Source organism: Lithobates pipiens, unplaced genomic scaffold, assembly GCF_037356315.1.
Source record: "Lithobates pipiens isolate NorthernLeopardFrog02 unplaced genomic scaffold, aLitPip1_a1.2 Scaffold_126, whole genome shotgun sequence".
NCBI lineage: Eukaryota > Metazoa > Chordata > Amphibia > Anura > Ranidae > Lithobates > Lithobates pipiens.
The window spans coordinates 1,245,098-1,271,453 of record NW_027507714.1 but is presented as its reverse complement, the minus strand read 5'-3'; the positions used below and the strand labels follow the sequence as shown (position 1 = coordinate 1,271,453).

At 55.9% G+C, this 26,356-nt stretch overlaps 1 protein-coding gene across 1 annotated transcript in view; it reads right to left on the bottom strand.

Annotated features, from left to right (window-relative positions):
* The window catches only part of RECQL4 (RecQ like helicase 4), a gene marked incomplete at its 5' end in the record, with an annotated part of 87,525 nt that extends 61,169 nt beyond the window's left edge, over nucleotides 1-26,356 (bottom strand). Inside the window, 7 exon segments of the mRNA XM_077474750.1 lie at nucleotides 1,811-1,910; nucleotides 2,675-3,768; nucleotides 4,956-5,099; nucleotides 5,786-5,886; nucleotides 15,921-15,954; nucleotides 16,153-16,336; nucleotides 26,156-26,356. Of these exon segments, the coding sequence (XP_077330876.1) occupies nucleotides 1,811-1,910; nucleotides 2,675-3,768; nucleotides 4,956-5,099; nucleotides 5,786-5,886; nucleotides 15,921-15,954; nucleotides 16,153-16,236 (1,557 nt within the window).

Below are 26,356 nucleotides of genomic sequence, written 5' to 3'. Positions count from 1 at the left end.
CCACAACTCCACACCAAGGAAGGCGCTGACCCAGCCACAACTCCACACCAAGGAAGGCGCTGACCCAGCCACAACTCCACACCAAGGAAGGCGCTGACCCAGCCACAGCTCCACACCAAGGAAGGCGCTGACCCAGCCACAGCTCCACACCAAGGAAGGCGCTGACCCAGCCACAGCTCCACACCAAGGAAGGCGCTGACCCAGCCACAGCTCCACACCAAGGAAGGCGCTGACCCAGCCACAGCTCCACACCAAGGAAGGCGCTGACCCAGCCACAGCTCCACACCAAGGAAGGCGCTGACCCAGCCACAGCTCCACACCAAGGAAGGCGCTGACCCAGCCACAGCTCCACACCAAGGAAGGCGCTGACCCAGCCACAGCTCCACACCAAGGAAGGCGCTGACCCAGCCACAGCTCCACACCAAGGAAGGCGCTGACCCAGCCACAGCTCCACACCAAGGAAGGCGCTGACCCAGCCACAGCTCCACACCAAGGAAGGCGCTGACCCAGCCACAGCTCCACACCAAGGAAGGCGCTGACCCAGCCACAGCTCCACACCAAGGAAGGCGCTGACCCAGCCACAGCTCCACACCAAGGAAGGCGCTGACCCAGCCACAGCTCCACACCAAGGAAGGCGCTGACCCAGCCACAGCTCCACACCAAGGAAGGCGCTGACCCAGCCACAGCGCCACACCAAGGAAGGCGCTGACCCAGCCACAGCGCCACACCAAGGAAGGCGCTGACCCAGCCACAGCGCCACACCAAGGAAGGCGCTGACCCAGCCACAGCGCCACACCAAGGAAGGCGCTGACCCAGCCACAGCGCCACACCAAGGAAGGAGCTGACCCAGCCACAGCGCCACGCCAAGGAAGGCACTGACCCAGCCACAGCGCCACGCCAAGGAAGGCGCTGACCCAGCCACAGCGCCACACCAAGGAAGGAGCTGACCCAGCCACAGCGCCACGCCAAGGAAGGCACTGACCCAGCCACAGCGCCACGCCAAGGAAGGCCCTGACCCAGCCATCGTCCCATACAAAGCCAGACAAGGAGGACATTGTAACGGAACATTCCACACTCCGCTTGAGTGTTTTCATCAGTATATCCCTTCCTAAGCTCTAACGTGTAGAGTTCAGATTCAAATAAACCAGAAATAGTCTTTATATATTTCCTGGGAGACATTGTGGATAAATATTACTGTCCCATTTGCTTGGTCACCCTGTGCCCCTAATAGACACAGAGTGCCTTACACATAAGAGGACATGGGGGGGGGATGAAACAAAGGTTTCCCAGTTCTCTCCAAAAGCCCCTGTCCTGGCTAGGTCAGTCATAGACATCAACTCAGCTAAAGCCCCAGAGCAACCCAGACAAGGAGAAGGCTGGCCCAGCCAGAGTCAGATGAGGAGGAGGCAAGCTGACAGACTCATACTAAGCCAGACAAGAAGGAAACTGACCCATTAACCCCATACCAAGGAGGACCAGGAGGATGCTGGCCCAGCCACAGTCCCACACCTAGGGAAAATGCTGGCCCAGCCACAGTCCCACACCTAGGGAAAATGCTGGCCCAGCCACAGTCCCACACCTAGGGAAAATGCTGGCCCAGCCACAGTCCCACACCTAGGGAAAATGCTGGCCCAGCCACAGTCCCACACCTAGGGAAAATGCTGGCCCAGCCACAGTCCCACACCTAGGGAAAATTCTGGCCCAGCCACAGTCCCACACCTAGGGAAAATGCTGGCCCAGCCACAGTCCCATTCCAAGTCAGAGAAGGAGGACGCTGGCCTGCCAGCCCCGTACCAATACAAGACATTACCTGTTTTCTCAGTCTGTTGCCATTCAACACAAAACTTTTTACATGGGATTTCTTCTTCAGATTAATGCGGACAAAGTTCTCTGTTCTCCTCGGTGGTTCCCTGTTAGAAAAAGAAACGAGGTATAAAAGTCACAGATCATCACCATCTCTGCTGTGCTAAGATGAGACATACATTACCCTCCTCCACTCATCCCAGAAATATGGCCCAATCTACTGTCATTCATCCCAGATACTGCAATGTACCATGGTCAACACACCTCCCTCTGTGACCAAACATCCAATCAGAACATCTGCTGGAGCCTCCAGATATTTCTGGTTCACCTAGTACTGGCCAGTGGAAGGTACCTTCTGCCCCCAGGAAGTCCTCAATATGAATTCTAAGCCTCATCATATGGGCCAATGATTGATGTATTGGGACATGATCCTGCAGAGTATACCTAGGAAGACTGGGGGAGATTTACTAAAACGGGAGCACTCAGAATCCGGTGCAGCTGTGCATGGCAGCCAATCAGCTTCTAACTTGAGCCTCTTCAATGAAGCTTTGACAATAAAACCTGGAAGCTGATTGGTTACTATGCAGAGCTGCCCCAGATTTTGCCCTCTCTGGTTTTGGTAAATATCAATGATCAATGTGTGCCTCCAAGTTGACTGATCTCAAAAACAATTAATCTCTTATACTGGACTAACCCTTCAGACAAATCCCCCCGATAAGGGGAGCAGATCTACAAAGATAAGAACATGGCCAGCACCCGGATTTGATGTTATTCCCACCATTAGCCAGAACAGCACCTCCTGGGGCTCAGTCCCTTAATACAAGCCCCACCCACCCTCTCCAGGACACACCCCAGTGCTCTTCGCTCGTACCTGCCACTTCGCGGAGCATGTACAGCGGCTCTCGGCTTGTCTTCTTCCATTATTTCCCCCAGGAGGTTCTCTGTCATTTGGCTGGAGAGCTCAGCTTTGGGTGGATCCTCTTCACCTTTGGTAGACTTCTTCTTGCGTCGTTTGGGACTCTTCTCCTCCGCGGTCAGCTTTGTTTTGCGTGGTCTCTTCTGTGAGCGGACCTCCTCGGGATCTGGATTGTTGGTTGCGTCCCTTCGCCTTTTCCGCCGTGAGACTTTTCCATCCTGTGGGGTCAGATCTCCCCCCTTACTGTCCTCTGTGCCTCCTGCCGGCTCTTTATATTGCCCCTGTACAGAGGATGGACTGCTGGCTGATGATGCAGCTTCCAGGCTTGGTCCGTCATTCGGTCCGGGTGGTGGATGGAGGACTTCTTTCTTCCTCTCTAGGATCGGCTTTCTTTGTTCCTCTGGGTTTATCTCCACCTCCTTCAGGTGACGGTTTGGCCATCTGGTCGTTAGCGGTTCACTTATCTTCTCTGCAGCATTTGTGGTCATGTGTGGAATATCCTCTGTGGACACGACACTCACCTTTGTGTCATCGATTGACGTCACGCCACGTCTCACCTCACCCTGACACCCCCTGGAATGAGGAGACTGTCCACCTAGAGAAGACTGCTGGATGTCCATCAGCCCCATCCCAGCCTTCCTTCCTCCCATCTCTTCCATAATTGGTCTGTCTCCTTGTCCTGCTACCGCCTCTCTGGGTTTAGCTCCCTGTCCTGCTCCCGCCTTTCGGAGCTCACATCTCTGCAACCAGTCCTGGTCCAGCGAGGACAGGCGCTGCCCAACTTTAGACTGGAGCTGGTGAAGCTTCTTCCCGACATCATTATGATTGGAAGGGGTTAAATTAACCTTGTGGGCTCTCAGGCCCAGCATAAGAGGCAAATCCTCCGTGGGATCTGGAGGATGGGAAGGAGTAGGATCAGTGGAGGGTTCAGATGGGATGCAGGTGGGCGATGGCTCAGGTGGGTCACAGGTGGGTGACGGCACTGTCTTCCTCTCTGCATTAGCAGGAGAGTGAGGATTTAGCGGCTTCTTTAAGGACCAAGGACGGTTCTGGGGAAGAAACAATGGAAAATGGTCAAAGCCAAAGCTGTAATCAATATCAGGCATCATCCTCATGTAATGCTGCATCACTCTCTCCCCCCCGTATTAGAGACACACGGGAACCCCTTCACAAAACATGACCTGGAAGAACTCCTCACCATAATATATGGAAAGGTCAGCAAAACACCCAACAAAACACAACATATACAAGGGACCTGCAGGAGACCCCTCATTACTACTGTCAGCGGGACGACGATCCCGGTATAGCTGACCAACATTAACTGACACGCCCCAACACGCCCCTCTACTCCAATACCCGACGCGCCCCTCCGCTCGAACACCCGACACGCCCCCCGCTCCAACGCCCGACACGCCCCTCCGCTCCAACACGCCCCTCCGCTCCAATACCCGACGAGCCCCTCCAACACGCCCCTCCACTCCAACACCCGACACGTCCCTCCGCTCCAACACCCGACACGCCCCTCCGCTCCAACACGCCCCTCCGCTCCAACACGCCCCTCCGCTCCAACACCCGATGCCTGAAACATCTACCTCCAATACCTAAACCCCTCTCCAGCCCCCAGTGTACAATCACAGAGTGCCGCCATCAGACAATGGATACGCCTGAGACCCGTGACAGGGCCGCCAAGGTCCCATCATTCGCCCCCCAATCTACCATTATGTCTCTGCCCAGGACACCCTCCAAGGGGACTCTGCCCAGATCACAACTGGTTTCACCGACAGTTTGGATGCAGAGGACAGGCAAATTCCATCCCAATGGTGGGAGCCAACAGAGACCTTCCACATGATTGTTCTGGGTCTGCAGTTCAGGGAATAGTGAGATCAGTGTAGTGGTGACCCCAAAACTCCTCAGTAGGGGTCAGGCTTCAATAAAAAGGTTTATGGGGACTTTTATATTAATCATTGGGGTAAACAAAAATAATAATTAATGGCGATGACTCAGATTTTCAGGGTCCTCGATTTCTGTAGATACAGCCCGTCCAAGAAGGGAGAGATGACCCCGCCCATGAAGGAGTAAAGTAGAAAGATGGCACAGTCCCACCTAGGGTAAAAAGAGGCAGATAGTCCCGCCCACGAGGGGACGGCAGACAGACAGTCCCGCCCACGAGGGGACGGCAGACAGACAGTCCATATGGGGAGAGAAGTCAGACGGACAGATATGAAGGACAGCTGACCTTCACAGCTCCTCCCAGGTTGGATTTCATTTTCATTCCATAGTACTGTGCAGATGCTTTGAGGGAGGCGCGCTCTGATGACGTCATCTTCGGAGTCAGATTGGCGGCACGGTTCAGGTGGCTCCCCCAGGAGTCGGGTTCCTGCTGACCAGTAAAACACACAATTGTATTTGTGGGAAGAACCCGTCAGATTCTAAACTATCACAGCCACATCCAGATGCCACTGTCCTCTTCTAGTACAGTTTATGAGAGTACCTACCAACGCCGGGGCTTCTACAGCAAACTGCACTGAGGGCAGTCACCCCGGTACAGGACAGAAGACCCCCAACTGGTACCAGGCTTATTATCTCTCCTCTGTATGTGAGAGCCAATACAAGTACCTAAGAAATGACCCCCCAAATGTGTCGTTGCAGTAAGATTTGAAGAGAGATGGTGGTACCTACCCGTATCAAACTTACTCTACCATAATAGGGAATATTAAGGAACGGGTGGCTAGTCATAAAGGGTCTGAGTGGCTGCCATTTTCTTTTTGTGCTGGGATTGGTGAACACACCATTGGGTACACCGCACCTATCTGAAGGTCTCAGGTGTGGCAGTGTCTGGAGGTAAACCTCCAGCGAAGTCTTATCACTTTATAAATCCCAGCATTGGTACTCTCAGAGATAAGAGCAAGACCTCACTTCACAGAGGATAACATATAAATGTTTTTTCTTGAAGGGAATCCAAGAAATCTTAGCCTGGGGCAATAAATTGGGGGTGAATTAACCCTCCCCTACTGGGCATTAGCCAGGCTGGTACCACCTCCTTCCTCACCTAGAGTCTGGACTCACCTCCCTCTCTGGAGCCTGGTCTGTGGTTACATCCGGCACACATGGCATAGATTCGTTGGCCTGCTGCTTCTGTTTCAGGACCCGGTACTCCCTGTACAGGTCTGAAGGAGAGAAGAGGTCAGGGTGAAGAAAAACAGAGGGCAACGTCGTCAGGGTGGAGAAAAATGGAGGACGAGGAGGTCATGGTGAAAAACATATCAGGGTGGAGACACGTGGAGGACAATGAAAAGATTAAATGAGAGGTCGGGGTGGAGACACGTGGAGGACAATGAAAAGATTAAATGAGAGGTCGGGGTGGAGACACGTGGAGGACAGTGAAAAGATTAAATGAGAGGTCGGGGTGGAGACACGTGGAGGACAGTGAGAAGATTAAATGAGAGGTCGGGGTGGAGACACGTGGAGGACAGTGAGAAGATTAAATGAGAGGTCGGGGTGGAGACACGTGGAGGACAGTGAGAAGATTAAATGAGAGGTCGGGGTGGAGACACGTGGAGGACAGTGAGAAGATTAAATGAGAGGTCGGGGTGGAGACACGTGGAGGACAGTGAGAAGATTAAATGAGAGGTCGGGGTGGAGACACGTGGAGGACAGTGAGAAGATTAAATGAGAGGTCGGGGTGGAGACACGTGGAGGACAGTGAGAAGATTAAATGAGAGGTCGGGGTGGAGACACGTGGAGGACAGTGAGAAGATTAAATGAGAGGTCGGGGTGGAGACACGTGGAGGACAGTGAGAAGATTAAATGAGAGGTCGGGGTGGAGACACGTGGAGGACAGTGAGAAGATTAAATGAGAGGTCGGGGTGGAGACACGTGGAGGACAGTGAGAAGATTAAATGAGAGGTCGGGGTGGAGACACGTGGAGGACAGTGAGAAGATTAAATGAGAGGTCGGGGTGGAGACACGTGGAGGACAGTGAGAAGATTAAATGAGAGGTCGGGGTGGAGACACGTGGAGGACAGTGAGAAGATTAAATGAGAGGTCGGGGTGGAGACACGTGGAGGACAGTGAGAAGATTAAATGAGAGGTCGGGGTGGAGACACGTGGAGGACAGTGAGAAGATTAAATGAGAGGTCGGGGTGGAGACACGTGGAGGACAGTGAGAAGATTAAATGAGAGGTCGGGGTGGAGACACGTGGAGGACAGTGAGAAGATTAAATGAGAGGTCGGGGTGGAGACACGTGGAGGACAGTGAGAAGATTAAATGAGAGGTCGGGGTGGAGACACGTGGAGGACAGTGAGAAGATTAAATGAGAGGTCGGGGTGGAGACACGTGGAGGACAGTGAGAAGATTAAATGAGAGGTCGGGGTGGAGACACGTGGAGGACAGTGAAAAGATTAAATGAGAGGTCGGGGTGGAGACACGTGGAGGACAATGAGAAGATTAAATGAGAGGTCGGGGTGGAGACACGTGGAGGACAATGAGAAGATTAAATGAGAGGTCGGGGTGGAGACACGTGGAGGACAATGAGAAGATTAAATGAGAGGTCGGGGTGGAGACACGTGGAGGACAATGAGAAGATTAAATGAGAGGTCGGGGTGGAGACACGTGGAGGACAATGAGAAGATTAAATGAGAGGTCGGGGTGGAGACACGTGGAGGACAATGAAAAGATTAAATGAGAGGTCGGGGTGGAGACACGTGGAGGACAATGAAAAGATTAAATGAGAGGTCGGGGTGGAGACACGTGGAGGACAATGAAAAGATTAAATGAGAGGTCGGGGTGGAGACACGTGGAGGACAATGAGAAGATTAAATGAGAGGTCGGGGTGGAGACACGTGGAGGACAGTGAAAAGATTAAATGAGAGGTCGGGGTGGAGACACGTGGAGGACAGTGAGAAGATTAAATGAGAGGTCGGGGTGGAGACACGTGGATGAGAGGTCGGGGTGGAGACACGTGGATGAGAGGTCGGGGTGGAGACACGTGGATGAGAGGTCGGGGTGGAGACACGTGGATGAGAGGTCGGGGTGGAGACACGTGGATGAGAGGTCGGGGTGGAGACACGTGGATGAGAGGTCGGGGTGGAGACACGTGGATGAGAGGTCGGGGTGGAGACACGTGGATGAGAGGTCGGGGTGGAGACACGTGGATGAGAGGTCGGGGTGGAGACACGTGGATGAGAGGTCGGGGTGGAGACACGTGGATGAGAGGTCGGGGTGGAGACACGTGGATGAGAGGTCGGGGTGGAGACACGTGGATGAGAGGTCGGGGTGGAGACACGTGGATGAGAGGTCGGGGTGGAGACACGTGGATGAGAGGTCGGGGTGGAGACACGTGGATGAGAGGTCGGGGTGGAGACACGTGGATGAGAGGTCGGGGTGGAGACACGTGGATGAGAGGTCGGGGTGGAGACACGTGGATGAGAGGTCGGGGTGGAGACACGTGGATGAGAGGTCGGGGTGGAGACACGTGGATGAGAGGTCGGGGTGGAGACACGTGGATGAGAGGTCGGGGTGGAGACACGTGGATGAGAGGTCGGGGTGGAGACACGTGGATGAGAGGTCGGGGTGGAGACACGTGGATGAGAGGTCGGGGTGGAGACACGTGGATGAGAGGTCGGGGTGGAGACACGTGGATGAGAGGTCGGGGTGGAGACACGTGGATGAGAGGTCGGGGTGGAGACACGTGGATGAGAGGTCGGGGTGGAGACACGTGGATGAGAGGTCGGGGTGGAGACACGTGGATGAGAGGTCGGGGTGGAGACACGTGGATGAGAGGTCGGGGTGGAGACACGTGGATGAGAGGTCGGGGTGGAGACACGTGGATGAGAGGTCGGGGTGGAGACACGTGGATGAGAGGTCGGGGTGGAGACACGTGGATGAGAGGTCGGGGTGGAGACACGTGGATGAGAGGTCGGGGTGGAGACACGTGGATGAGAGGTCGGGGTGGAGACACGTGGATGAGAGGTCGGGGTGGAGACACGTGGATGAGAGGTCGGGGTGGAGACACGTGGATGAGAGGTCGGGGTGGAGACACGTGGATGAGAGGTCGGGGTGGAGACACGTGGATGAGAGGTCGGGGTGGAGACACGTGGATGAGAGGTCGGGGTGGAGACACGTGGATGAGAGGTCGGGGTGGAGACACGTGGATGAGAGGTCGGGGTGGAGACACGTGGATGAGAGGTCGGGGTGGAGACACGTGGATGAGAGGTCGGGGTGGAGACACGTGGATGAGAGGTCGGGGTGGAGACACGTGGATGAGAGGTCGGGGTGGAGACACGTGGATGAGAGGTCGGGGTGGAGACACGTGGATGAGAGGTCGGGGTGGAGACACGTGGATGAGAGGTCGGGGTGGAGACACGTGGATGAGAGGTCGGGGTGGAGACACGTGGATGAGAGGTCGGGGTGGAGACACGTGGATGAGAGGTCGGGGTGGAGACACGTGGATGAGAGGTCGGGGTGGAGACACGTGGATGAGAGGTCGGGGTGGAGACACGTGGAGGACAGTGAGAAGATTAAATGAGAGGTCGGGGTGGAGACACGTGGAGGACAGTGAGAAGATTAAATGAGAGGTCGGGGTGGAGACACGTGGAGGACAGTGAAAAGATTAAATGAGAGGTCGGGGTGGAGACACGTGGAGGACAGTGAGAAGATTAAATGAGAGGTCGGGGTGGAGACACGTGGAGGACAGTGAGAAGATTAAATGAGAGGTCGGGGTGGAGACACGTGGAGGACAGTGAGAAGATTAAATGAGAGGTCGGGGTGGAGACACGTGGAGGACAGTGAGAAGATTAAATGAGAGGTCGGGGTGGAGACACGTGGAGGACAGTGAGAAGATTAAATGAGAGGTCGGGGTGGAGACACGTGGAGGACAGTGAGAAGATTAAATGAGAGGTCGGGGTGGAGACACGTGGAGGACAGTGAGAAGATTAAATGAGAGGTCGGGGTGGAGACACGTGGAGGACAGTGAGAAGATTAAATGAGAGGTCGGGGTGGAGACACGTGGAGGACAGTGAGAAGATTAAATGAGAGGTCGGGGTGGAGACACGTGGAGGACAGTGAGAAGATTAAATGAGAGGTCGGGGTGGAGACACGTGGAGGACAGTGAGAAGATTAAATGAGAGGTCGGGGTGGAGACACGTGGAGGACAGTGAGAAGATTAAATGAGAGGTCGGGGTGGAGACACGTGGAGGACAGTGAGAAGATTAAATGAGAGGTCGGGGTGGAGACACGTGGAGGACAGTGAAAAGATTAAATGAGAGGTCGGGGTGGAGACACGTGGAGGACAGTGAGAAGATTAAATGAGAGGTCGGGGTGGAGACACGTGGAGGACAGTGAGAAGATTAAATGAGAGGTCGGGGTGGAGACACGTGGAGGACAGTGAGAAGATTAAATGAGAGGTCGGGGTGGAGACACGTGGAGGACAGTGAGAAGATTAAATGAGAGGTCGGGGTGGAGACACGTGGAGGACAGTGAAAAGATTAAATGAGAGGTCGGGGTGGAGACACGTGGAGGACAGTGAGAAGATTAAATGAGAGGTCGGGGTGGAGACACGTGGAGGACAGTGAGAAGATTAAATGAGAGGTCGGGGTGGAGACACGTGGAGGACAGTGAGAAGATTAAATGAGAGGTCGGGGTGGAGACACGTGGAGGACAGTGAGAAGATTAAATGAGAGGTCGGGGTGGAGACACGTGGAGGACAGTGAAAAGATTAAATGAGAGGTCGGGGTGGAGACACGTGGAGGACAATGAGAAGATTAAATGAGAGGTCGGGGTGGAGACACGTGGAGGACAATGAGAAGATTAAATGAGAGGTCGGGGTGGAGACACGTGGCGGACAATGAGAAGATTAAATGAGAGGTCGGGGTGGAGACACGTGGAGGACAATGAGAAGATTAAATGAGAGGTCGGGGTGGAGACACGTGGAGGACAATGAGAAGATTAAATGAGAGGTCGGGGTGGAGACACGTGGAGGACAATGAAAAGATTAAATGAGAGGTCGGGGTGGAGACACGTGGAGGACAATGAAAAGATTAAATGAGAGGTCGGGGTGGAGACACGTGGAGGACAATGAAAAGATTAAATGAGAGGTCGGGGTGGAGACACGTGGAGGACAATGAGAAGATTAAATGAGAGGTCGGGGTGGAGACACGTGGAGGACAGTGAAAAGATTAAATGAGAGGTCGGGGTGGAGACACGTGGAGGACAGTGAGAAGATTAAATGAGAGGTCGGGGTGGAGACACGTGGATGAGAGGTCGGGGTGGAGACACGTGGATGAGAGGTCGGGGTGGAGACACGTGGATGAGAGGTCGGGGTGGAGACACGTGGATGAGAGGTCGGGGTGGAGACACGTGGATGAGAGGTCGGGGTGGAGACACGTGGATGAGAGGTCGGGGTGGAGACACGTGGATGAGAGGTCGGGGTGGAGACACGTGGATGAGAGGTCGGGGTGGAGACACGTGGATGAGAGGTCGGGGTGGAGACACGTGGATGAGAGGTCGGGGTGGAGACACGTGGATGAGAGGTCGGGGTGGAGACACGTGGATGAGAGGTCGGGGTGGAGACACGTGGATGAGAGGTCGGGGTGGAGACACGTGGATGAGAGGTCGGGGTGGAGACACGTGGATGAGAGGTCGGGGTGGAGACACGTGGATGAGAGGTCGGGGTGGAGACACGTGGATGAGAGGTCGGGGTGGAGACACGTGGATGAGAGGTCGGGGTGGAGACACGTGGATGAGAGGTCGGGGTGGAGACACGTGGATGAGAGGTCGGGGTGGAGACACGTGGATGAGAGGTCGGGGTGGAGACACGTGGATGAGAGGTCGGGGTGGAGACACGTGGATGAGAGGTCGGGGTGGAGACACGTGGATGAGAGGTCGGGGTGGAGACACGTGGATGAGAGGTCGGGGTGGAGACACGTGGATGAGAGGTCGGGGTGGAGACACGTGGATGAGAGGTCGGGGTGGAGACACGTGGATGAGAGGTCGGGGTGGAGACACGTGGATGAGAGGTCGGGGTGGAGACACGTGGATGAGAGGTCGGGGTGGAGACACGTGGATGAGAGGTCGGGGTGGAGACACGTGGATGAGAGGTCGGGGTGGAGACACGTGGATGAGAGGTCGGGGTGGAGACACGTGGATGAGAGGTCGGGGTGGAGACACGTGGATGAGAGGTCGGGGTGGAGACACGTGGATGAGAGGTCGGGGTGGAGACACGTGGATGAGAGGTCGGGGTGGAGACACGTGGATGAGAGGTCGGGGTGGAGACACGTGGATGAGAGGTCGGGGTGGAGACACGTGGATGAGAGGTCGGGGTGGAGACACGTGGATGAGAGGTCGGGGTGGAGACACGTGGATGAGAGGTCGGGGTGGAGACACGTGGATGAGAGGTCGGGGTGGAGACACGTGGATGAGAGGTCGGGGTGGAGACACGTGGATGAGAGGTCGGGGTGGAGACACGTGGATGAGAGGTCGGGGTGGAGACACGTGGATGAGAGGTCGGGGTGGAGACACGTGGATGAGAGGTCGGGGTGGAGACACGTGGATGAGAGGTCGGGGTGGAGACACGTGGATGAGAGGTCGGGGTGGAGACACGTGGATGAGAGGTCGGGGTGGAGACACGTGGATGAGAGGTCGGGGTGGAGACACGTGGATGAGAGGTCGGGGTGGAGACACGTGGATGAGAGGTCGGGGTGGAGACACGTGGATGAGAGGTCGGGGTGGAGACACGTGGATGAGAGGTCGGGGTGGAGACACGTGGATGAGAGGTCGGGGTGGAGACACGTGGATGAGAGGTCGGGGTGGAGACACGTGGATGAGAGGTCGGGGTGGAGACACGTGGATGAGAGGTCGGGGTGGAGACACGTGGATGAGAGGTCGGGGTGGAGACACGTGGATGAGAGGTCGGGGTGGAGACACGTGGATGAGAGGTCGGGGTGGAGACACGTGGATGAGAGGTCGGGGTGGAGACACGTGGATGAGAGGTCGGGGTGGAGACACGTGGATGAGAGGTCGGGGTGGAGACACGTGGATGAGAGGTCGGGGTGGAGACACGTGGATGAGAGGTCGGGGTGGAGACACGTGGATGAGAGGTCGGGGTGGAGACACGTGGATGAGAGGTCGGGGTGGAGACACGTGGATGAGAGGTCGGGGTGGAGACACGTGGATGAGAGGTCGGGGTGGAGACACGTGGATGAGAGGTCGGGGTGGAGACACGTGGATGAGAGGTCGGGGTGGAGACACGTGGATGAGAGGTCGGGGTGGAGACACGTGGATGAGAGGTCGGGGTGGAGACACGTGGATGAGAGGTCGGGGTGGAGACACGTGGATGAGAGGTCGGGGTGGAGACACGTGGATGAGAGGTCGGGGTGGAGACACGTGGATGAGAGGTCGGGGTGGAGACACGTGGATGAGAGGTCGGGGTGGAGACACGTGGATGAGAGGTCGGGGTGGAGACACGTGGATGAGAGGTCGGGGTGGAGACACGTGGATGAGAGGTCGGGGTGGAGACACGTGGATGAGAGGTCGGGGTGGAGACACGTGGATGAGAGGTCGGGGTGGAGACACGTGGATGAGAGGTCGGGGTGGAGACACGTGGATGAGAGGTCGGGGTGGAGACACGTGGATGAGAGGTCGGGGTGGAGACACGTGGATGAGAGGTCGGGGTGGAGACACGTGGATGAGAGGTCGGGGTGGAGACACGTGGATGAGAGGTCGGGGTGGAGACACGTGGATGAGAGGTCGGGGTGGAGACACGTGGATGAGAGGTCGGGGTGGAGACACGTGGATGAGAGGTCGGGGTGGAGACACGTGGATGAGAGGTCGGGGTGGAGACACGTGGATGAGAGGTCGGGGTGGAGACACGTGGATGAGAGGTCGGGGTGGAGACACGTGGATGAGAGGTCGGGGTGGAGACACGTGGATGAGAGGTCGGGGTGGAGACACGTGGATGAGAGGTCGGGGTGGAGACACGTGGATGAGAGGTCGGGGTGGAGACACGTGGATGAGAGGTCGGGGTGGAGACACGTGGATGAGAGGTCGGGGTGGAGACACGTGGATGAGAGGTCGGGGTGGAGACACGTGGATGAGAGGTCGGGGTGGAGACACGTGGATGAGAGGTCGGGGTGGAGACACGTGGATGAGAGGTCGGGGTGGAGACACGTGGATGAGAGGTCGGGGTGGAGACACGTGGATGAGAGGTCGGGGTGGAGACACGTGGATGAGAGGTCGGGGTGGAGACACGTGGATGAGAGGTCGGGGTGGAGACACGTGGATGAGAGGTCGGGGTGGAGACACGTGGATGAGAGGTCGGGGTGGAGACACGTGGATGAGAGGTCGGGGTGGAGACACGTGGATGAGAGGTCGGGGTGGAGACACGTGGATGAGAGGTCGGGGTGGAGACACGTGGATGAGAGGTCGGGGTGGAGACACGTGGATGAGAGGTCGGGGTGGAGACACGTGGATGAGAGGTCGGGGTGGAGACACGTGGATGAGAGGTCGGGGTGGAGACACGTGGATGAGAGGTCGGGGTGGAGACACGTGGATGAGAGGTCGGGGTGGAGACACGTGGATGAGAGGTCGGGGTGGAGACACGTGGATGAGAGGTCGGGGTGGAGACACGTGGATGAGAGGTCGGGGTGGAGACACGTGGATGAGAGGTCGGGGTGGAGACACGTGGATGAGAGGTCGGGGTGGAGACACGTGGATGAGAGGTCGGGGTGGAGACACGTGGATGAGAGGTCGGGGTGGAGACACGTGGATGAGAGGTCGGGGTGGAGACACGTGGATGAGAGGTCGGGGTGGAGACACGTGGATGAGAGGTCGGGGTGGAGACACGTGGATGAGAGGTCGGGGTGGAGACACGTGGATGAGAGGTCGGGGTGGAGACACGTGGATGAGAGGTCGGGGTGGAGACACGTGGATGAGAGGTCGGGGTGGAGACACGTGGATGAGAGGTCGGGGTGGAGACACGTGGATGAGAGGTCGGGGTGGAGACACGTGGATGAGAGGTCGGGGTGGAGACACGTGGATGAGAGGTCGGGGTGGAGACACGTGGATGAGAGGTCGGGGTGGAGACACGTGGATGAGAGGTCGGGGTGGAGACACGTGGATGAGAGGTCGGGGTGGAGACACGTGGATGAGAGGTCGGGGTGGAGACACGTGGATGAGAGGTCGGGGTGGAGACACGTGGATGAGAGGTCGGGGTGGAGACACGTGGATGAGAGGTCGGGGTGGAGACACGTGGATGAGAGGTCGGGGTGGAGACACGTGGATGAGAGGTCGGGGTGGAGACACGTGGATGAGAGGTCGGGGTGGAGACACGTGGATGAGAGGTCGGGGTGGAGACACGTGGATGAGAGGTCGGGGTGGAGACACGTGGATGAGAGGTCGGGGTGGAGACACGTGGATGAGAGGTCGGGGTGGAGACACGTGGATGAGAGGTCGGGGTGGAGACACGTGGATGAGAGGTCGGGGTGGAGACACGTGGATGAGAGGTCGGGGTGGAGACACGTGGATGAGAGGTCGGGGTGGAGACACGTGGATGAGAGGTCGGGGTGGAGACACGTGGATGAGAGGTCGGGGTGGAGACACGTGGATGAGAGGTCGGGGTGGAGACACGTGGATGAGAGGTCGGGGTGGAGACACGTGGATGAGAGGTCGGGGAGGAGACACGTGGATGAGAGGTCGGGGTGGAGACACGTGGATGAGAGGTCGGGGTGGAGACACGTGGATGAGAGGTCGGGGTGGAGACACGTGGATGAGAGGTCGGGGTGGAGACACGTGGATGAGAGGTCGGGGTGGAGACACGTGGATGAGAGGTCGGGGTGGAGACACGTGGATGAGAGGTCGGGGTGGAGACACGTGGATGAGAGGTCGGGGAGGAGACACGTGGATGAGAGGTCGGGGTGGAGACACGTGGATGAGAGGTCGGGGTGGAGACACGTGGATGAGAGGTCGGGGTGGAGACACGTGGATGAGAGGTCGGGGTGGAGACACGTGGATGAGAGGTCGGGGTGGAGACACGTGGATGAGAGGTCGGGGTGGAGACACGTGGATGAGAGGTCGGGGTGGAGACACGTGGATGAGAGGTCGGGGTGGAGACACGTGGATGAGAGGTCGGGGTGGAGACACGTGGATGAGAGGTCGGGGTGGAGACACGTGGAGGACAGTTAGGATGACCTTCAATCTCTCACTTACTCTGCGTTTCCTCCGGTGCGTTCTCGATGTCTGCCTGCCCAAGAGATGAGAAGGAGTTCAGTCATATAGAAACGTTCTATACCCATCTACCAAGACCACCTGAACCCCCCCCAACATGTGCCCTCCATCTAAGCCCATGTACTCCACAGGTTGGCAATGCCGGCTTCATTATTGGAGAATCATACTAATCAAATGTTGGGAGCAAAGGGAGAGCGGAGGTCCTCATCCTCACCTTGGTGGGTCGTCTCTCATGTTCTCTCAGGAAGTCTCCCTCCCAGCGCTTCAGAAGAAGCTTCACCTCAGCATAGCGATCCATGGCTGCCTATCACACTCAGTGGACTGTCATGGCAGAGGAGTCCCCGGATTATTGGAGAAGGTAAAAGAAGGGTTCAGCGGGTGTAATCTGACCCCAAAACCTGGATAGAGAATAAAAACTGATCATCATCAATGGAGTCACAAATCCTGAATGTAGACCAACCGGCCACCCGACACCCTCCACAGGAAAATGGACCCAACACTGAGGTGTTGTCACCCTTCTACCAGACACCCGAGACTCTCTACAGGAAGAGGAACCCAACACTGAGGTGTTGTCACCCTTCTACCAGACACCCATCACCCTCTACAGGAAGAGGAACCCAACACTGAGGTGTTGTCACCCTTCTACCAGACACCCATCACCCTCTACAGGAAGAGGAACCCAACACTGAGGTGTTGTCACCCTTCTACCAGCCACTCATCACCCTCTACAGGAAGAGGAACCCAACACTGAGGTGTTGTCACCCTTCTACCAGACACCCGAGACTCTCTACAGGAAGAGGAACCCAACACTGAGGTGTTGTCACCCTTCTACCAGACACCCGAGACTCTCTACAGGAAGAGGAACCCAACACTGAGGTGTTGTCACCCTTCTACCAGACACCCATCACCCTCTACAGGAAGAGGAACCCAACACTGAGGTGTTGTCACCCTTCTACCAGACACCCATCACCCTCTACAGGAAGAGGAACCCAACACTGAGGTGTTGTCACCCTTCTACCAGCCACTCATCACCCTCTACAGGAAGAGGAACCCAACACTGAGGTGTTGTCACCCTTCTACCAGACACCCGAGACTCTCTACAGGAAGAGGAACCCAACACTGAGGTGTTGTCACCCTTCTACCAGACACCCGAGACTCTCTACAGGAAGAGGAACCCAACACTGAGGTTTTGTTACCCTTCTACCAGACACCCGAGACCCTCTACAGGAAGAGGAACCCAACACTGAGGTGTTGTCACCCTTCTACCAGACACCCGAGACCCTCTACAGGAAGAGGAACCCAACACTGAGGTGTTGTCACCCTTCTACCAGACACCCGAGACTCTCTACAGGAAGAGGAACCCAACACTGAGGTGTTGTCACCCTTCTACCAGACACCCGAGACTCTCTACAGGAAGAGGAACCCAACACTGAGGTGTTGTCACCCTTCTACCAGACACCCGAGACTCTCTACAGGAAGAGGAACCCAACACTGAGGTGTTGTCACCCTTCTACCAGACACCCGAGACTCTCTACAGGAAGAGGAACCCAACACTGAGGTGTTGTCACCCTTCTACCAGACACCCGAGACTCTCTACAGGAAGAGGAACCCAACACTGAGGTTTTGTTACCCTTCTACCAGACACCCGAGACTCTCTACAGGAAGAGGAACCCAACACTGGAGGTGTTGTCACCCTTCTACCAGACACCCGAGACTCTCTACAGGAAGAGGAACCCAACACTGAGGTGTTGTCACCCTTCTACCAGCCACTCATCACCCTCTACAGGAAGAGGAACCCAACACTGAGGTGTTGTCACCCTTCTACCAGACACCCGAGACTCTCTACAGGAAGAGGAACCCAACACTGAGGTTTTGTTACCCTTCTACCAGACACCCGAGACCCTCTACAGGAAGAGGAACCCAACACTGAGGTGTTGTCACCCTTCTACCAGACACCCGAGACTCTCTACAGGAAGAGGAACCCAACACTGAGGTGTTGTCACCCTTCTACCAGACACCCAAGACCCTCTACAGGAAGAGGAACCCAACACTGAGGTTTTGTTACCCTTCTACCAGACACCCGAGACTCTCTACAGGAAGAGGAACCCAACACTGGGGTGTTGTCACCCTTCTACCAGACACCCGAGACCCTCTACAGGAAGAGGAACCAAACACTGAGGTGTTGTCACCCTTCTACCAGCCACTCATCACCCTCTACAGGAAGAGGAACCCAACACTGAGGTGTTGTCACCCTTCTACCAGACACCCGAGACTCTCTACAGGAAGAGGAACCCAACACTGAGGTGTTGTCACCCTTCTACCAGACACCCAAGACTCTCTACAGGAAGAGGAACCCAACACTGAGGTTTTGTTACCCTTCTACCAGACACCCGAGACCCTCTACAGGAAGAGGAACCCAACACTGAGGTGTTGTCACCCTTCTACCAGACACCCGAGACCCTCTACAGGAAGAGGAACCCAACACTGAGGTGTTGTCACCCTTCTACCAGACACCCATCACCCTCTACAGGAAGAGGAACCCAACACTGAGGTGTTGTCACCCTTCTACCAGACACCCGAGACCCTCTACAGGAAGAGGAACCCAACACTGGAGGTGTTGTCACCCTTCTACCAGACACCCGAGACCCTCTACAGGAAGAGGAACCCAACACTGAGGTGTTGTCACCCTTCTACCAGACACCCGAGACTCTCTACAGGAAGAGGAACCCAACACTGAGGTGTTGTCACCCTTCTACCAGACACCCATCACCCTCTACAGGAAGAGGAACCCAACACTGAGGTGTTGTCACCCTTCTACCAGACACCCATCACCCTCTACAGGAAGAGGAACCCAACACTGAGGTGTTGTCACCCTTCTACCAGACACCCGAGACCCTCTACAGGAAGAGGAACCCAACACTGAGGTGTTGTCACCCTTCTACCAGACACCCGAGACCCTCTACAGGAAGAGGAACCCAACACTGAGGTGTTGTCACCCTTCTACCAGACACCCGAGACCCTCTACAGGAAGAGGAACCCAACACTGAGGTGTTGTCACCCTTCTACCAGCCACCCGAGACTCTCTACAGGAAGAGGAACCCAACACTGGGGTGTTGTCACCCTTCTACCAGACACCCGAGACTCTCTACAGGAAGAGGAACCCAACACTGAGGTGTTGTCACCCTTCTACCAGCCACTCATCACCCTCTACAGGAAGAGGAACCCAACACTGAGGTGTTGTCACCCTTCTACCAGACACCCGAGACCCTCTACAGGAAGAGGAACCCAACACTGAGGTGTTGTCACCCTTCTACCAGCCACCCGAGACTCTCTACAGGAAGAGGAACCCAAAACTGAGGTGTTGTCACCCTTCTACCAGACACCCGAGACCCTCTACAGGAAGAGGAACCCAACACTGAGGTGTTGTCACCCTTCTACCAGACACCCAAGACCCTCTACAGGAAGAGGAACCCAACACTGAGGTTTTGTTACCCTTCTACCAGACACCCGAGACTCTCTACAGGAAGAGGAACCCAACACTGAGGTGTTGTCACCCTTCTACCAGCCACTCATCACCCTCTACAGGAAGAGGAACCCAACACTGAGGTGTTGTCACCCTTCTACCAGACACCCATCACCCTCTACAGGAAGAGGAACCCAACACTGAGGTGTTGTCACCCTTCTACCAGACACCCATCACCCTCTACAGGAAGAGGAACCAAACACTGAGGTGTTGTCACCCTTCTACCAGCCACTCATCACCCTCTACAGGAAGAGGAACCCAACACTGAGGTGTTGTCACCCTTCTACCAGACACCCGAGACTCTCTACAGGAAGAGGAACCCAACACTGAGGTTTTGTTACCCTTCTACCAGACACCCGAGACCCTCTACAGGAAGAGGAACCCAATACTGAGGTGTTGTCACCCTTCTACCAGACACCCGAGACTCTCTACAGGAAGAGGAACCCAACACTGAGGTGTTGTCACCCTTCTACCAGCCACTCATCACCCTCTACAGGAAGAGGAACCCAACACTGAGGTGTTGTCACCCTTCTACCAGACACCCATCACCCTCTACAGGAAGAGGAACCCAACACTGAGGTGTTGTCACCCTTCTACCAGACACCCATCACCCTCTACAGGAAGAGGAACCAAACACTGAGGTGTTGTCACCCTTCTACCAGCCACTCATCACCCTCTACAGGAAGAGGAACCCAACACTGAGGTGTTGTCACCCTTCTACCAGACACCCGAGACTCTCTACAGGAAGAGGAACCCAACACTGAGGTTTTGTTACCCTTCTACCAGACACCCGAGACCCTCTACAGGAAGAGGAACCCAACACTGAGGTGTTGTCACCCTTCTACCAGACACCCGAGACTCTCTACAGGAAGAGGAACCCAACACTGAGGTGTTGTCACCCTTCTACCAGACACCCGAGACCCTCTACAGGAAGAGGAACCCAACACTGGAGGTGTTGTCACCCTTCTACCAGCCACTCATCACCCTCTACAGGAAGAGGAACCCAACACTGAGGTGTTGTCACCCTTCTACCAGACACCCGAGACTCTCTACAGGAAGAGGAACCCAACACTGAGGTGTTGTCACCCTTCTACCAGACACCCGAGACTCTCTACAGGAAGAGGAACCCAACACTGAGGTGTTGTCACCCTTCTACCAGACACCCATCACCCTCTACAGGAAGAGGAACCCAACACTGAGGTGTTGAAACTCCTTCTACCAGACACCCGAGACTCTCTACAGGAAGAGGAACCCAACACTGAGGTGTTGTCACCCTTCTACCAGACACCCGAGACCCTCTACAGGAAGAGGAACCCAACACTGAGGTGTTGTCACCCTTCTACCAGACACCCGAGACCCTCTACAGGAAGAGGAACCCAACACTGAGGTGTTGTCACCCTTCTACCAGCCACCCGAGACTCTCTACAGGAAGAGGAACCCAACACTGAGGTGTTGTCACCCTTCTACCAGACACCCGAGACCCTCTACAGGAAGAGGAACCCAACACTGAGGTGTTGTCACCCTTCTACCAGACACCCGAGACCCTCTACAGGAAGAGGAACCCAACACTGAGGTGTTGTCACCCTTCTACCAGACACCCGAGACTCTCTACAGGAAGAGGAACCCAACACTGAGGTGTTGTCACCCTTCTACCAGACACCCGAGGACCCTCTACAGGAAGAGGAACCCAACACTGAGGTGTTGTCACCCTTCTACCAGACACCCGAGACCCTCTACAGGAAGAGGAACCCAACACTGAGGTGTTGTCACCCTTCTACCAGACACCCGAGACTCTCTACAGGAAGAGGAACCCAACACTGAGGTGTTGTCACCCTTCTACCAGACACCCGAGACTCTCTACAGGAAGAGGAACCCAACACTGAGGTGTTGTCACCCTTCTACCAGACACCCAAGACCCTCTACAGGAAGAGGAACCCAACACTGAGGTGTTGTCACCCTTCTACCAGACACCCAAGACCCTCTACAGGAAGAGGAACCCAACACTGAGGTGTTGTCACCCTTCTACCAGACACCCGAGACTCTCTACAGGAAGAGGAACCCAACACTGAGGTTTTGTTACCCTTTCTACAGGCACCCCGAGACCTCTACAGGAAGAGGAACCCAACACTGAGGTGTTGTCACCCTTCTACCAGACACCCGAGGACTCCTCTACAGGAAGAGGAACCCAACACTGAGGTGTTGTCACCCTTCTACCAGACACCCGAGACTCTCTACAGGAAGAGGAACCCAACACTGAGGTGTTGTCACCCTTCTACCAGACACCCGAGACTCTCTACAGGAAGAGGAACCCAACACTGAGGTGTTGTCACCCTTCTACCAGACACCCGAGACTCTCTACAGGAAGAGGAACCCAACACTGAGGTGTTGTCACCCTTCTACCAGCCACCCGAGACTCTCTACAGGAAGAGGAACCCAACACTGAGGTGTTGTCACCCTTCTACCAGCACCCGAGACCCTCTACAGGAAGAGGAACCCAACACTGAGGTGTTGTCACCCTTCTACCAGACACCCGAGACCCTCTACAGGAAGAGGAACCCAACCACTGAGGTGTTGTCACCCTTCTACCAGACACCCGAGACTCTCTACAGGAAGAGGAACCCAACACTGAGGTGTTGTCACCCTTCTACCAGACACCCGAGACTCTCTACAGGAAGAGGAACCCAACACTGAGGTGTTGTCACCCTTCTACCAGACACCCAAGACCCTCTACAGGAAGAGGAACCCAACACTAAGGTGTTGTCACCCTTCTACCAGACACCCAAGACCCTCTACAGGAAGAGGAACCCCACACTGAGGTGTTGTCACCCCTTCTACCAGACACCCGAGACCCTCTACAGGAAGAGGAACCCAACACTGAGGTGTTGTCACCCTTCTACCAGACACCCAAGACCCTCTACAGGAAGAGGAACCCCACACTGAGGTGTTGTCACCCTTCTACCAGACACCCAAGACCCTCTACATGAAGAGGAACCCAACACTGAGGTGTTGTCACCCTTCTACCAGACACCCGAGACTCTCTACAGGAAGAGGAACCCAACACTGAGGTGTTGTCACCCTTCTACCAGCCACTCATCACCCTCTACAGGAAGAGGAACCCAACACTGAGGTGTTGTCACCCTTCTACCAGACACCCGAGACCCTCTACAGGAAGAGGAACCCAACACTGGAGGTGTTGTCACCCTTCTACCAGCCACTCATCACCCTCTACAGGAAGAGGAACCCAACACTGAGGTGTTGTCACCCTTCTACCAGACACCCGAGACTCTCTACAGGAAGAGGAACCCAACACTGAGGTGTTGTCACCCTTCTACCAGACACCCGAGACTCTCTACAGGAAGGGAAACCCAACACTGAGGTGTTGTCACCCTTCTACCAGACACCCGAGACTCTCTACAGGAAGAGGAACCCAACACTGAGGTGTTGTCACCCTTCTACCAGACACCCGAGACTCTCTACAGGAAGAGGAACCCAACACTGGGGTGTTGTCACCCTTCTACCAGACACCCGAGACCCTCTACAGGAAGAGGAACCCAACACTGAGGTGTTGTCCCCCTTCTACCAGACACCCGAGACTCTCTACAGGAAGAGGAACCCAACACTGAGGTTTTGTTACCCTTCTACCAGACACCCGAGACTCTCTACAGGAAGAGGAACCCAACACTGAGGTGTTGTCACCCTTCTACCAGACACCCGAGACTCTCTACAGGAAGAGGAACCCAACACTGAGGTGTTGTCACCCTTCTACCAGACACCCAAGACCCTCTACAGGAAGAGGAACCCAACACTGAGGTGTTGTCACCCTTCTACCAGACACCCAAGACCCTCTACATGAAGAGGAACCCAACACTGAGGTGTTGTCACCCTTCTACCAGACACCCGAGACCCTCTACAGGAAGAGGAACCCAACACTGAGGTGTTGTCACCCTTCTACCAGACACCCGAGACTCTCTACAGGAAGAGGAACCCAACACTGAGGTGTTGTCACCCTTCTACCAGACACCGAGACTCTCTACAGGAAGAGGAACCCAACACTGAGGTGTTGTCACCCTTCTACCAGCCACTCATCACCCTCTACAGGAAGAGGAACCCAACACTGGAGGTGTTGTCACCCTTCTACCAGCCACTCATCACCCTCTACAGGAAGAGGAACCCAACACTGAGGTGTTGTCACCCTTCTACCAGCCACCCGAGACCCTCTACAGGAAGAGGAACCCAACACTGAGGTGTTGTCACCCTTCTACCAGCCACCCGAGACTCTCTACAGGAAGAGGAACCCAACACTGAGGTGTTGTCACCCTTCTACCAGACACCCGAGACCCTCTACAGGAAGAGGAACCCAACACTGAGGTGTTGTCACCCTTCTACCAGACACCCGAGACCCTCTACAGGAAGAGGAACCCAACACTGAGGTGTTGTCACCCTTCTACCAGCCACCCGAGACTCTCTACAGGAAGAGGAACCCAACACTGAGGTGTTGTCACCCTTCTACCAGACACCCAAGACCCTCTACAGGAAGAGGAACCCAACACTGAGGTGTTGTCACCCTTCTACCAGCCACCCGAGACTCTCTACAGGAAGAGGAACCCAACACTGGGGTGTTGTCACCCTTCTACCAGACACCTGTCACCCTCTACAGGAAGAGGAACCCAACACTGAGGTGTTGTCACCCTTCTACCAGACACCCATCACCCTCTACAGGAAGAGGAACCCAACACTGAGGTGTTGTCACCCTTCTACCAGACACCCGAGACCCTCTACAGGAAGAGGAACCCAACACTGAGGTGTTGTCACCCTTCTACCAGACACCCGAGACCCTCTACAGGAAGAGGAACCCAACACTGAGGTGTTGTCACCCTTCTACCAGACACCCGAGACTCTCTACAGGAAGAGGAACCCAACACTGAGGTGTTGTCACGCTTCTACCAGACACCCAAGACCCTCTACAGGAAGAGGAACCCCACACTGAGGTGTTGTCACCCTTCTACCAGACACCCGAGACTCTCTACAGGAAGAGGAACCCAACACTGAGGTGTTGTCACCCTTCTACCAGACACCCGAGACCCTCTACAGGAAGAGGAACCCAACACTGAGGTGTTGTCACCCTTCTACCAGACACCCGAGACCCTCTACAGGAAGAGGAACCCAACACTGAGGTGTTGTCACCCTTCTACCAGACACCCGAGACCCTCTACAGGAAGAGGAACCCAACACTGAGGTGTTGTCACCCTTCTACCAGACACCCGAGACTCTCTACAGGAAGAGGAACCCAACACTGAGGTGTTGTCACCCTTCTACCAGACACCCAAGACTCTCTACAGGAAGAGGAACCCAACACTGAGGTGTTGTCACCCTTCTACCAGACACCCGAGACTCTCTACAGGAAGAGGAACCCAACACTGAGGCGTTGTCACCCTTCTACCAGACACCCGAGACCCTCTACAGGAAGAGGAACCCAACACTGAGGTGTTGTCACCCTTCTACCAGACACCCGAGACCCTCTACAGGAAGAGGAACCCAACACTGAGGTGTTGTCACCCTTCTACCAGACACCCGAGACCCTCTACAGGAAGAGGAACCCAACACTGAGGTGTTGTCACCCTTCTACCAGCCACCCGAGACTCTCTACAGGAAGAGGAACCCAACACTGGAGGTGTTGTCACCCTTCTACCAGACACCCAAGACCCTCTACAGGAAGAGGAACCCAACACTGGAGGTGTTGTCACCCTTCTACCAGCCACTCATCACCCTCTACAGGAAGAGGAACCCACAACACTGAGGTTTTGTTACCCTTCTACAGGTGATATGGGGGGGGGTAGGAGTGGGATATTTGGGAGGGGGCATAGTTGGGTGGGTAGAAGGAGGGGGGGTAGTTGGGTGGGTAGAAGGAGGGGGGGGGTGGGTAGTTGGGTGGGTAGAAGGAGGGGGGGGGGGTGGGTAGTTGGGTGGGTAGAAGGAGGGGGGGTGGGTAGTTGGGTGGGTAGAAGGAGGGGGGTGGGTAGTTGGGTGGGTAGAAGGAGGGGGGGGGTGGTAGTTGGGTGGGTAGAAGGAGGGGGGGTGGTAGTTGGGTGGGTAGAAGGAGGGGGAGGGATAGTTGGGTGGGTAGGAGGGGGAGGGGTGGTGGTTGGGTGGGTAGAAGGAGGGGGGGGGTGGTAGTTGGGTGGGTAGAAGGAGGGGGGGGGGTGGTAGTTGGGTGGGTAGAAGGAGGGGGGGGTGGTAGTTGGGTGGGTAGAAGGAGGGGGAGGGATAGTTGGGTGGGTAGGAGGGGGAGGGGTGGTGGTTGGGTGGGTAGAAGGAGGGGGGGGGTGGTAGTTGGGTGGGTAGAAGGAGGGGGGGGGGTGGTAGTTGGGTGGGTAGAAGGAGGGGGGGGTGGTAGTTGGGTGGGTAGAAGGAGGGGGAGGGATAGTTGGGTGGGTAGGAGGGGGAGGGGTGGTGGTTGGGTGGGTAGAAGGAGGGGGGGGGTGGTAGTTGGGTGGGTAGAAGGAGGGGGAGGGATAGTTGGGTGGGTAGGAGGGGGAGGGGTGGTAGTTGGGTGGGTAGAAGGAGGGGCAGGGGGGATAGTTGGGTGGGTAGAAGGAGGGGCAGGGGGGGATAGTTGGGTGGCAGAGCAATAGACAGCAGTACTCCTGTCCGGGGGTGTCGGTGTAGTAGAGGAGGATGGGGGAGGGGTACTCACTCCTCTCGGGGTAGTTCGGAGGGGAGGACGAGGAACATTTCATTCTTCCAAAGTCAGCGCGCCATCTCCATACAACCAATAGGAATATTGACAGAGGAAAGGGGGCGGAGTGAGGAATAGAATTATTTTGGTCTCCGAAAAGATGGCCGCCGTGTTCTGTCTCACGGCGATGACGTCACGTCAATCTGACTCATCGACAGG